At 39.3% G+C, this 13858-nt stretch overlaps 1 protein-coding gene across 8 annotated transcripts in view; it reads right to left on the reverse strand.

Annotated features, from left to right (window-relative positions):
* FAT1 (FAT atypical cadherin 1) overlaps nt 1-13858 on the reverse strand; it is a 121595-nt gene that overhangs the window by 55693 nt on the left and 52044 nt on the right. For all 8 annotated transcript variants that reach the window (XR_004347869.1, XM_032618474.1, XM_032618470.1 and 5 more), the window contains one exon: nt 9909-10223. Coding sequence is in view for 7 of the 8 variants with exons in the window: in XM_032618474.1 (XP_032474365.1) it covers nt 9909-10223 (315 nt within the window). In the remaining variant the exon portion in view is untranslated. The remainder of the gene's footprint in view (nt 1-9908; nt 10224-13858) is intronic.

The following is a 13858-nucleotide window of genomic DNA, read 5'->3' on the forward strand; positions in this document are numbered from 1 at the left end:
TTTATATAGGGTATCATTCTATATACAAGATGAATTAAAAGGCAGAGGATTAAAAAAATGTCTGCCCAAAGATAATTTGGGGTAGGAAAGTGCCAAATGCTCCAGATTACCCAAGTTCATTATATGCTTTTCCTCAAAAGGAAGGAGAAACAGGCTGTCTCAGCTCTGGGAGGACCTCTTGAACATCTCTGGCTGAGAACCACAAATGAACTAAATCTTATTTTTATATAATACATAAAATATGCCCCAAATTGTACCTCAGTTGTATTTTTAAATATATTATCTCTCATACTCTTTCCTCTTCCATAATAGAATGAAGTAAGAAAAAATATTTTTTAGTAATCTGATGAACAATAAGTATAAATACTAGTTTAATGCCTATAAAATACAAAGTCACAATTAGTCACAAGTTGTTTCAACTAATGACCAAGATAGAAAAGACCCTTCTATTCTGAACAAACCTAAACAATTTCTCTCTGTTCTTTTAAGAGTTTATTCAACAAGCAACATGGGCCTCAGGGTACAATAACAATAATTTAAAAAATAGTTTTCAAGAAATAATTTACTCAATAAAATATTCTCTTTAGTCAGAATAATTTACCTGTGTTCACCCTACATTGGCCAAAACAATCCTTTCTATTTTAGCCATGATGACCTCTCATTCCTCTTACATACAAGCTTAAAACAAAAAATAAACCAAAAAAAGGCAAAATGCCTACTATCAAAAATTAACATAAACTATATAAAATAAATATAGAAGCTATAAGATGTCAGAAGTTAAAAATGTTTTAGAGGGCTTCCCTGGTGGCACAGTGGTTGAGAGTCCGCCTGCCGATGCAGGGGACACGGGTTCGTGCCCTGGTCCGGGAAGATCCCACATGCCACGGAGCGGCTGGGCCTGTGAGCCATGGCCGCTGAGCCTGCGCGTCCGGAGCCCGTGCTCCGCAACGGGAGAGGCCACAACAGTGAGAAGCCCACGTACCGCAAAAAAAAAAGTTTTAGAAATTTATGGGATATGTATTCTAAACTTCAGACTCCTGAGTAATTTTTTTTTAAATTTCCATGATGCATTATTGAAATTGAAATACAGCCTGCTTTGAGTTGGTGAAGCTATCACAGAACTACAGAGACTTATCAAATGTATGGAAAATAAAGGAGGCAATATATTAGTAATTATTAGTAGTAACTGTTAATTATTCTAATTTTTAAAATAAAGTATTAAAGCAAGCAAAAGACAGTGAGACAGGAAAGCAGGAGACATTAACTGTAGAATTCCATGTAGCACATGACAAATACTTTTTCATGGGACATTGTATTCTACAGATCTGTACCTAACCAGCTTTAATAAAGTGAAAATGTTCTCAGAACAAGCCTGTTTACCGTAATTTACAAAGAGCACAGCTGAAGTCCTGAGGTCTGGACAGTGGCTAGATAGAGGATACCACAGGAGGAGGAGGGACAGAAACTAAACCAAGGACACTGTTTTCCTGTTCAAACTTCTAAGACTCCTCTTCCAACAGGTGAACTGGAGAATACATATTAAGCAGTAATCACATACTCTGTATCATGCTTGGTTCTATCCTGACCCTCCAGGACCTGAGCCAGGACTGAATGTCCACAGAACAGGCAAGACGAGCGCCACAGTGAAAAGGCAGAGCAGACCTGGAAAGACAGGCAGGGAGGTGGGCCCTGCTACCCACCGGCTCACATCTAAAAATACAGATTGCCTTGTAGGCCAAGAGCGAACTTCCAACTTTTCCTATAGTTAGCACTCAACGGCCATCCCCTTGGATCTTTAGACCATGAGCTCAGCGATCCTCTGCAGTACTGCGCTGTCTTTATTTAGGTGGTGTTCCAAGACTGCATTTAACTTACAGCCTGTCTGGAGTTCTCTGGGCAGCTGCCGCCATTTGAACAGCTATTGTTTGTCACTGCAGTCCTGGTGCCGGCAGGATTAGGCTTGGAGCCAAAAATGGAATTCTATTCATACACTGTCAAGGCTGGAAGGGCGCTCAGAACTCATTTAGTTCAAACTTTCAGAGTCCCATGGAAAACCCTAAAAGAATGAATCAAATGACCAGTCTAAAGTCACACAAGGCAGTGGCTGAGAAAGAATCTGCACCCTGAAATCTTCAGACTTCTCTTCTGGTTTTAATTCTATCTTAACTAGCTGTTTCTCATTGAAAATGGATGGCACTGAAACATAAGATAAACATAAGATCAAAAGCCAAATGCAATTTACCAGGAATTGCCTTCAACATTCCTATAAATGTCAGATATAGCAGAGATAGGGAGGGGAAGAAACCCAACCCATTTTATAAAGTTAACATCATGTTGACAAAAAAGGCTAATCTCACTTAGGCACTTAAATGCAAAATCTTAAAATACTGGTACTTAAAATAATTTTAGCAAATGATATTCAGCAACATTAAAAAAAACAGAATACCCCTTGAAAGAATTGAACCTAAGGATTCAAGGTTAACAGATTTTCAGAGAAAAAGCGTATCATCTATTTTAACGTGTGCAGAAAAAGCAGTGCATAAAACTTGACTTCTTTTAGACTTTAAGGATAACATACTTCATGGTAAAATAAAAAATAAGCAGGAGGAACAGGTAGAAAGATCTATAGAGTCTTCCTTAATATTTGCATATATTTGGGAAAAGACTACAAATGAGTAAACTTTTTTTTTTTTTAATGAATTCCTGCCATTGTAAAGCGACCGGCCCTTCATTTCCTTCCTGTGCAGCTATCAAATGTTACCGGAAACCCTTGGAAGTTGTTTGCAGCTATAGCTATTTCCTATTTCACTTTGTTCAGCCTCCGTTCCAGCCACAATAAAATGCCATTTACTTTGATTGAGAAAAAAGTAGTTGTAATGTGATAGTGGACTAGAAGATGGATGGTTACCCAGTATACCTATTAGCTATTACAGCATTTTATGACTTTCCCATGCTTTAGGGATTACTACATATATATGTATATGTATGTATGTATGTATATATTTTATATATATATACATATATATCACTCTATCTGCAATTAAAAAACATTTCTTATGCTGAACATAAAATAATCCTACATGTAAACAAATGAATGAAAATAAATCTTTTCTCATATTTCAACCTTGGTAACTAATGTTCTACTACTATTCTTTAAAGAATAATTTTAATAACCTGGAGAAGCAAAACACAGCTCTCATCTTTTTTAAGTATTCACTGCTTAGAGCAATGGGAAATAAATTTAATTTTTACTTCAGGAATATTAAATAGTCTACCACCTCAGAAATAAATCAACAATTCAACCAGCCCAACTAGTAAATACATCACTATATCAGGGGTGAGAAAACTACTGCCAACCTGATTTTGTATGGCTTACAAGCTAAGAACAGCTTTTATATTCTTAAATGAGCAGAAAAAAAAACAAAAGAATATATTGTGACACATGAAAAGTGTATGAAATTCAAATTACAATGTCCATAAATAAAGTTTTATTGGCACACAGCCATACTCATTCATTTCCATGTTGCCTAGGGCTGCTTTCGCTCTACAGTGACAGAACTGAGTGGCTGTGACAGAGGCTGTATGCCCTGCAAAGGCTAAAATATTTCATACCTGGCCCTTCACAGAAAACGTTTAACGATCCTTGCAGTACACAGTTAATAAGACTAAGTTTAAACACTTAGTGTTACTTACAAGCTTCGTGCTTTTCGGTCTGAAAATATCACTAGAAATGAGATTAGCCTAAAAAGCAACCATCATATAATTCAGAAATTCCTTAACACAAAAAACAGAGAAGGTAAGAAAAACCGGATCCCAAACCACATTTACATCACAAACCCAAAAGCAAATCAAGTGAATGTGGGATCCTGCACCCAGAATTAGCAGTTATGAAACCCGCGTCCTTCTGGCTCTGACCTCGGGTGGCCTTCACCTCTCTCTGAAGTCATATAATTACTTGAAAAATGGGGAAGACAGCAGACTCTTGGCATTTGTAACCTCTACTCATCTCACAGGGTTTCTTGTAAAGATTAAGTATGTGAGGTTGCTTTAATACATAAAGTGCAATGTGCATAATAAGCTACATGTGTCACTGCCCTTCTGGCTCTGAGAGAAAGTTTTATTCCAACCTGATCTAAAAGTGAGGTCAAGAGTGGAAGAGTGGTAAAAGAAAGACCAGAAATAGCACAGAAGAGTAGCAAAAGAGGGAAAGCCAGGGTTTGCTGGTTCCCTCTTTGGCTGTCTCCTTCAAGCTCAACTCTCAAAGGTGACAGGCATGAGACAGCTTTTGGAAATCAGCCCAAAGAGAGAGAACCAGTGCGGCTTACAAGATTCCAACAGTGCAACATGCTCCAGATCCGATAATGAGAAGAGATTTAGAGTAAAGATCAGCCTCCAAAATATATGAAATTTTAACTCTACAGAATTGATAAAGGAAAAGCTAAGAAAACAGTAAGCTGAAACAGCCTCAATAAAGTTTTTAAACCATTTAAAATTTCAAGTAGATGGAAACAGATTCAACAGTTGTTGAAAGAAGCTAAACCCTTTGAAGATGCTCAACGCAGACACGCGGAAATCACATCCACAAACATATTCATATATTCAAAAAGCATGCCTCTACTTAATACACATTTCTGATGAATTTATTTTTACCCATAAAAATTTCTCAGAGTATTTGTTCCCACAGGAAGATCTACCTCAATGAATGAGAAGATAAAAAAAAAAATTTACTAGACAGTATAAAATCAGTGGATCGGTGAAATGGGTGGTGAAAGGTACATGGATATGTACCTATATTCTTATAATAATGTGGTAATTTTTCTAAGGCACAGCCTCTAATACTAATAATACTGTTAAGGGAAAAACCCAAGATGGTTATCACTGTATACAGTATGCTACTACCCATGTAAAAAGAAAAAATAATGTATTCTTCTTTGGATATGAGTAAAAGAAATGACAAATAGTAGTTTCCCCAAAGGTTTTAAAATGTAGGTTTTATGATTAAAGAATGGTGAGGCCACCAGATCAGGAGACCACTGTCACTGAAAAGATAGTTTCTTATTCACAACACCCGAGATGAGAGGGCGTGCCACGCACACCGCACAGGGACACACGAGCCTGCACTGGGGTCGGTCAGGAGGCTGAAGGAGCAAGGAGAAAGCATGCACCAGAGCCTTTCCTGTGGTTTCCACAGAAAGGACAAGGTGACGCAGCACGGGCAGGTTTAGAACTGGCTGGTATGAATTATTTCAATGGGCTCTGGTACTCACTTCATGCATGAATCTCAAAGTAAATATGCTGAGTGTAAGAATCTTTACCAAAAAAAAAAAAAAAAAAAATAGTATACACTCTGTGAGTCTAATTGTAGAAAATTTTAGGGAGCGCAAACTAATACACAGTGACCGAAAGCAGATGAGTGGTTGCCTAGGGGATGGGAGCAGAGAGCAGTAGCGGGGAGGGGATACAGAGAGGCATGGCGAAACTTTGGGGGAGCAACAGGTAGGTTCACTGCTTGACTGTGGCGATGGTTTCAGTGTTGGATAGCTATGTGAAAACTCATTAAATTGCAGGCTTTAACCATGTGCAATTTATTATATGTCAATTACACGTCAATAAAACTTTCAAAATAAAGAGCAATACGTGCTTTGTGTCTAAAACCTGGAAAATACCAACACAGAGGTAAGGGAATAAAACTGTGGTCTTTTCTAAAGCACGTACAAGCCCCAAGTGAACACTTGAAAATTATATGCCAGTTTTAAGTTACATATCAGGCCTCAAAAGTTCAAATTGATAACAATGACTAAAAAGACACTTTGCTGAGGTTGCTCCACTTTGCTGAGGTTACTTGTGGAGAATGAAGCCTGTGAGTGCACACTGGTCCCCATTGTTTGGGGCCCTCCTTCTTCTCTGTCCTTGACACTCTGCAAAGGAAGCTGCGACGTATGTGTCTGCAGGAGCTGGGCAGTCAGGGCTCGGACAGCCCAACACTCTAGGCTCTTGTCTCTCTCCCACCTCGAGCAACCGCACAATTTTTGTTAAAAGAAGCAAATTTACCCTGATACTGAACATAATCAAACAAACGATGTTATAAGAATTTCTGGTGTCAACAAAAGTGTGTGTGTCAGGAAAGGAAAATGAATCAAGTCTCTTTTGCTTGTACCCTCTGTAAAAGGAAACACCCTGCCACCCACCACCCCTTAGAAACAACACAGGAGGAACCATCTGAGATGCAGACAGAAAGGCAGTTCCAGGCACAAAAACTTTGACTAGAACACAAAATACATTTAAAAATGTTCATCCAAACTTGTCGTTGAGAATCCCCCATTCAGATTATCAAATCCAGTCCTAGCAAGGTTTTCTGTTCTGTTTTTTAAATTACGCGTCATACTATGACAAAAGGAGAGAAAAGTCGGGAGGAATGTTTCCTCCTCCCCAAAAGGACTTAGTGAGGTCAACTGATTTAAGTTTATACAAAACATGCCAAGGGACTGTATGCAGACTCTCCAAATTAGGTCATTATTTATAAAAATAGCATAAATATTATCCTTTAACCCTTCTTCTGTTATTTATGCTTTTCCACCAAGCATAGCCATTCTCTCACACACTCATCTAACTCGATCTCTTGGCCTCACCACTCCTTTAAACTGTCCCAACTTGAAGAACATCCCCTACCTCTTGTCCACCCATCCACTTTACTACTTTCAGAATCAGCACACTAACTTTTCCAAGGGGCCTCATCCTCCTAACTACACCACCACATGAGTCATCATCAGTTCCTCAGTTCCACAGTTCCTCCAGAGGCACTGATTAGCACCTGGGCACACATCTCACACCCACCTGTCTCTCTTTGCTATTTCACTTACGTAGACTACATACTCTCAAAGCATCTCTTAACATGCTGGATACACAGCAGAAGCTCAATAAACGCTCGATGTGTAAACAAACAATTTGAATGGCAATGAATTCCAGCTTTCTCCAGTCTGCTGGATGCTTTGATAATCACCAGGGTCCTAAATTTCTCTTTACCACTAAGGGGCAAGCAGACGCATTTTACCTTGTCAAATTTGGTTTTTTTTTTGTTTTTTTTTTTTTGTTTTTGCGGTACGCGGGCCTCTCACTGTTGTGGCCCCTCCCGTTGCGCAGCACAGGCTCCGGACGCGCAGGCTCAGCGGCCATGGCTCACGGGCCCAGCCGCTCCGCGGCACGTGGGATCTTCCCGGACCAGGGCACGAACCCATGTCCCCTGCATCGGCAGGCGGACTCTCAACCACTGCGCCACCAGGGAAGCCCCTACCTTGTCAAATTTGTTTATCCAAAGGAGAGGCACAGGATCTGTCAATCTACTAAGACCTTGGTTATCTCATGCAGAGTTAACAGAGCAAAGGTAACTAACACCTGCAAGTGGGAGAGGCCGCGGCATCCTTCCTGGAAGTGACGCTGAGCACGCATGCATGCACTTGCCTAAACAGGCCTGCAGAAATGCTCAGCACTAGTCACAAGATGTGAGGACCTGGGAGCCAGTTTTCTCCAAGATCCCAGAGGTAAAGCCTCACTACTGTCCACATCTCCTGATTTCCAGCCCAGTGATTTTCTTGCTCCGCCATTAATAATCAAGTAACACGATTTAGGGTCCGCAGGTGGTCTGATGGGTCAGCACATCACAGGAACTTTCTTCCACCAGGCTGTCTTTCACCAGCTTTCATAGTCTGGCCCCCAATAATACTGAGGCTGTATTTACTATATTCTTTTATAATGCCCATGCTAAAATATGGTTATTTCTCAGTCTTTAGAGACTTCAGGTGACTTGTGGAATGATCAAATTTCTCTATTAAACACACAGTTTATTACATACTTCACAACAAATATTCCTGAGTGCTAACTATGGTTATTTTCCACTACTATCTGCCTTCAACTCATAAAAAAATAAAACCTCTCTGTAGTCTCATGGCTTTTCCCCTGCTATCCTATCAGCAGGATGCATATGCTACCCACCCAGGGGTCTGGGAGCTAGCTATGGACTCCTGAAAGGGATTTCTACTCCTGGAAGATAAGGAAGAGCTTAGAAGTCTCGGCAGACATCTCTTTTTAAGAGTTGTCAGAATAAGGCTTCCCTGGTGGCGCAGTGGTTGAGAGTCCGCCTGCCAATGCAGGGGACACGGGTTCGTGCCCCGGTCCGGGAGGATCCCACATGCCGCGGAGCAGCTAGGCCCGTGAGCCATGGCCGCTGAGCCTGCGTGTCCGGAGCCTGTGCTCCACAATGGGAGAGGCCACAACAGTGAGAGGCCCGCGTACCGCAAAAAAAAAAAACAGTTGTCAGAATAGAGAGATGTAAAGGGAGTAGCAATGCCACATTAATCCCACTTCTACAAGACATAACACAACAGCAGTGTCATCATCATTTCAGAGGCCTGAGATGACCAAGGTTTCAAGGTTTCAGTAGCTCTAACTTATATAATTATAATGGCATAATTATCTCAAGGTAAAAGTAAATCCTAATACAGTCAAAATAAATCTTGTTGACTTGTAGCAATCAAGAAAGTCTATATGATAGGTTGGAATACGGTGACAAGAGGTTTAAAAACTAACATTTTAATGTACTTTTTAAGACACAAAATATTACATACACACATGTTCCCTTATCAGATTATCTTTCTACAGGTATTTTGGTACACAGATATTGAACTCAAGCTTCCTTCCACCTCAAGAACTGCTTCCTTTTAAGTTCAACGAAGGAAATTATGAAATAAGAATTGCATCCCAAAAAAAAAAAACTGGCAAGGAAGCTGAGAATGCCTCCTTAACTTTGGTTTTTGTATATTATTTCTTTGACATATCAAAAAGACAACCCAGTAACTGAACAGGCCAGCTCCCTCAGAATAAGACATAATGAGCAAAAACATGATAGAGGCATGTAAATTATAAATCTACCACTTTAGAATCCGTAACTAGATCCTATGAAAAAGTACTGAATCACCGAAAATCTGGGTTCAACGGCCAGTGATCTACTTCATGAGAAGTTTTATGTTCCTACAAATAAATTGTCCTCTCAGTGTCACACGGTGGTTCTTGTTTTAACTCTGATCAAGAAATCAGAGTGCAACCCTCCACTTGTAAAGTTTTCATGTATAAATGATACCTAACTTTTCACTACACAGATGATAGCTATGTTGAACCTTTGTGTGTGTGTGTGTGTGTGTGTGTGTGTGTGTGTGTGTGTGTGTGTGTGAGAAATAGTAAAAAAGAGAACCAAGACTTCAGAAAAAAGTTGATGCATTATCAAATGTAAAAGAATAAATATTTGAAGTTTATAAGGATTTTGGAAGAGGATTTTGGAGTCAAGGAGCTACCTACTTAGAAAAAGGGTGTCAGACATTCAGAGGAGAAAACAGTTAGAAGGAAAACTTGAGGTATGAGTTTAAGAAGGTAACTGCTCCCAAACTGAAAATTATTTAATACTGATCCTCTACTGCCTAAAGAGACATAGCACTGCTCTAAGGAAAAATTCCAAAACAACATAAAAAAAAAACAAAACTATTGTGAATTGTGAAATAAACTCTTGATATTTTTCATAAAAAGTAGAGTTTGGAAAATTTAGCAGCAGTAGAATTTGAGGTTAAGTTTAAAATGTATCACTAATTTAGGAACTATTAATGAAACTACAGTATTTGCTTTTTAACCTGCAAGTGAAACTCTACTAATGAGCAAAATAGTTTTATAAAAGCAAATTCAAAGGAAAAAAAATTGGGGATAAAATTTTCATGAGGGAATAAAGGCTTGTCTTGAGTAACTCAAAAGGGAAACGATTTATCAAAAACTAAATAAAAGTGGCAAATTAAGAAACTTAATTCTTAAATTTCCCTATATCAAGAGCATATAAGCATGAATATTTCATACATAATATTAACACATACCTGTCTTAGGATTTATTGAAAAAAATCCTTGTGGATTTCCACTTGTAATTTTGTATGTCAACTTGTCATCGGAGCTAGAATCTGGATCAAATGCCTCAATCTGGACCACAGACACATCCTTGGGAGAGTTTTCCATTATTTCCGGATAATAAACAGGCTCTGAAGTCTGCGGTGCATTGTCGTTCACATCCTCCAGCTCTATATAGACCTCTACAAAGGAGGAAAGGGGCACGACGCCCTGATCAGACGCGTAGACCGTTAGCCAGTAATGGGAGGTGGACTCGCGGTCCAGTCGACCTGAAGTCTCTATAACACCTAGAGGAGGAAGAAGAGAAGCATGAAGTAGCCTGTCAACCATCGCCGCCAACTGTCACTCTGAGAAAGCATCAGCCTAAATGACAACTCTTATGCCTTAAGCCGTACGGAAGGCTCCTGTGTCGCTTACAGCGATGCGATCTTAAGCCAATTGTCTAACCTCTCTGTGCCTCAGTTTCTTTTCCTATGAAATGGAGTAATAAGAGTAGTGTGTTCCTAGGTTGATGAAATGAACTAACACATATAATGATAAGAATATAGCACTTGGCACGCAATATTGGTTATAAAAGTATTTGTCATTATTAGTATTAGGTGCCAGGCACTATGTGGGGCACTTTACAACTATTATTTTATTTAAGTCTCAAAACAACCCGAAGAAATGAATGGGCAAATATGGTCTCTTGTGTCCTGAAACCCGTCAGTTTCTTTTAAGCACCTTAAGCAAATGGCAAGACAACCAGGATGCTAAAAATATAAATTCTCCTACCACATTATAAGCTCCACAGGAGCAGAGACCACATCCTTCTAAATGCCAGCTTAGCCAGCACATTACCCAAAGCCCAATAATTATTTATTAAATGAATGAACAAAAATGAATGGATATATTAACTGGAGTTGATACAGAAAAGTCCTCAAATGGGATCCAAACTAGGACACATTTCTCATTAAGTCAACTAGTAAGAGATGGAATTATAAAATCAACCTAGCAACTGAGGGGGTAGCCACACCCTTCTGTGCATGACCTCTGAGCCACAGTCAGGAGGGAAAGTTTCCAAGTCCCAGGTAATCTCCAGATACTACCAACAGTTCAAAGTGAGACTCCAAAGTAGCTCTACTCAAATATGGAAGAAACTAGAATTGTATTAATTAGTAATTAAATATGCATAAGTGATGTTCATATTTCATGAATTTTTAAACTGTATATTTTAATATATATTTCATATAGTGATTGCCAAGATGTTCATGTTTTGATGTACTTTAATTATTACGTTCTTATAAAAAGAAAGAACAAAATTACTACAGCTTATAGATAACTAAGAAATAAAGTGAATTTTTAACTGCCAAAGGGAAAGGAGGACATACTGAATAACTTCTTCTAACCAAAATGCTCAAATAATAATACAAATAAATTTAGTGTATTTATATATAATAATTTAATAATACAAGGACTTACTGTATGTCAAGGACTTCACTAGGTGCTTTACGTGCATTAAATCGTTTAAAGAACACTGGAATCACATGATTTTCATCGTGGCTTCACAAATGAGGAGACAGAAGCTTAGATAAAGTCAGCGAACGGCCCAAGCCTTACAGTGATGAGGAAGCACAGCCATGGTCAGTCAACAATAAAGTGGTGGAATCGAGATTTGAATCAGACAGTCTGACTCCAGAACTTAGGCTCTTTTCACCATCAGGCTACACTGTCATCATAAGCCACAGAATCATCGTCACACACTCCACAGCAGCAAGGATGCTGGAGACCAAGGAGCGGGGTGGAGGGCTGCCATGATGAGAGGCTACAAGCAGTTTTCCACTACTGAGATAAGGGTCTTCCCCACACTTAAAGGACAATAAAGAAGAAATGATTCCAGGGCTCTGCTTCACAGTGGTTCAGGGGCTAGTGCCTAAGCACTATTTTAATTGCGGATTCTAATTCTAAGCACTATACTAAAAGCATAAAGTAGGTGGGAAAAGACCATACTTATGCAAAGGGATTTTGTGTTCTGCTTTTTAATCTGTCTGCTCAGTCACAAGATACATCCCTGCGAGACCCCAGGCAGAAACTTTTGCAACAGGCAGAACTGAGCTCCCGTTTTGAATCTAGGAAGAACTGACCACAGGTCCAGGAACAGCTAGAAACAGTCTAGATAATCTGGGAAGACACTAGTAGTAGATCTAAGCCTTAGCCATTTCAAAACCAAGAATTGGAGACTGACAACCCTTTAGAAATCCTCAAGTACAACTCACTTGTTTTTAAGAAAAGCTGAAATGATTTGCTCAGCTTTAGGAAGCTAAACAGGCAGAATGCTGAGAATCTAGATCAAGGCATCTCCTTAACCAAGGGCTCATCAGAACCCCGATCATTCCTTACGGGGGGGTCCCAGTTTCTGAGATGGCCAACATACCAACTACCTAGAAGTCTGGCCAGAGCAGTGTCTATTCTTTCAGTCCTTATTCCTACACCTGTCACTCTTCTTTTCCCAGTCCTTCCTAGAGCCACAACTAGCATGTACAGATGGATTTCTTCTGTACATTCCGTTACCTTAATTCATTAAAAAGAAACAAAATTTCAAAATTCCATTATGAAGACTTCTAACTAGTACCTTTAACACAAGAAAACAACAACTAAGGACCCCTAGGCATCACTGGAAGTGAACTGACCTACTGTTTTCACTCGCAAAACTGCATCCCACTCCCATTTCTCTCAATCCATGATCTTCTACCAACCAACTTTCAGTAACTCCGACTTTTTTGCACACTGGGTTATAAGTTCACTTTTCCTGAAACAATTCTCTAAGGAACCACACAAAACTATAAATACTTAAACTCCAGTTTTAAAGATATTTCTCTTTAATACATATCCACAATAATACTGCATCTTATTCGGCACATATACACATCCATACACTAACTTCCTGTGGTTTCCCTCCTGTCTTCAAATATCTCCCCCTCTCTCAGCTCCCTTTCTTTCTCTGCCATCTCTGCTCCTATTTTTTATTTCCTCTTTCACTTTCTGGGAGAGCAACAATAGCATGCAAGCAACTAGATGATCGGTAAGCCCAGGCTGTGAGGGAGAAACAAGTGATAGCCCAGGGCTACAACAGCTCCCTCCAGCCAGATGAAAAGCGTCTCAATCAATGCTGTAAAAGAAAAAGCCAGTGAGTTGGCTAAAGCAGAAATAACACCTTTCTTGTCAAGAGGTTTTAGCGCACAAGCAGCAGACAAGGTAAGAATGCTGCTGTGTGATTCTACGCTCTATATTTTGAACACAGAAGACAAGTTTAGACAAGCCTTTTATATATGCACCACCCAGCAATGTTATAAGAGATCATTTCTTGGCTTTAATGAAACATGACGGAAGCGAAAAATGCCTAGCTTTCCAATCTCAGGAATACAATGAAGACATTTTCAGGAAAAGTTGTTAATAGAGCTGAAAAATTTGAAAGAAGCTAGAAATCTGGAGCTATTAAATAAAAATATTTATCATTCCAAACATACTCTCTAGGATTTCAAAACTACCACCAGATGTCACTATGGAAACTGATTTTAAATGTGCATACAGTGGAAAAACTGGACTGAAAACGATAATGCAATGTAATTGTTGAAAGAGCTTGACCAATGTGGCTGAAAATACAGCTCACAGCAAAATTTCTTTCTAGAAGGATTCATTACTGTCCGTATAATTAAACAGGTACTGATGGTGTCTTCCTATACACGCTGATTATTCAAAGGTTGTAGGATACAGTATTAGTTGCTCAAGTAGACCGTCCAAAAGTAAATAAAGGTTTCCAAGAATAACTAATTTCTACTATGTATCCCTGCTCGCTAATGGCCTGTTAACTTGAACACTGGCCTTGGACAGGAAGAGCCAGCAGTCCCTCCAACTGCCACTGGCAGGGCAAGATGCTTTCAAC

The sequence above is a fragment of the Phocoena sinus genome, chromosome 21 (assembly GCF_008692025.1).
Source record: "Phocoena sinus isolate mPhoSin1 chromosome 21, mPhoSin1.pri, whole genome shotgun sequence".
NCBI classification, from domain to species: domain Eukaryota; kingdom Metazoa; phylum Chordata; class Mammalia; order Artiodactyla; family Phocoenidae; genus Phocoena; species Phocoena sinus.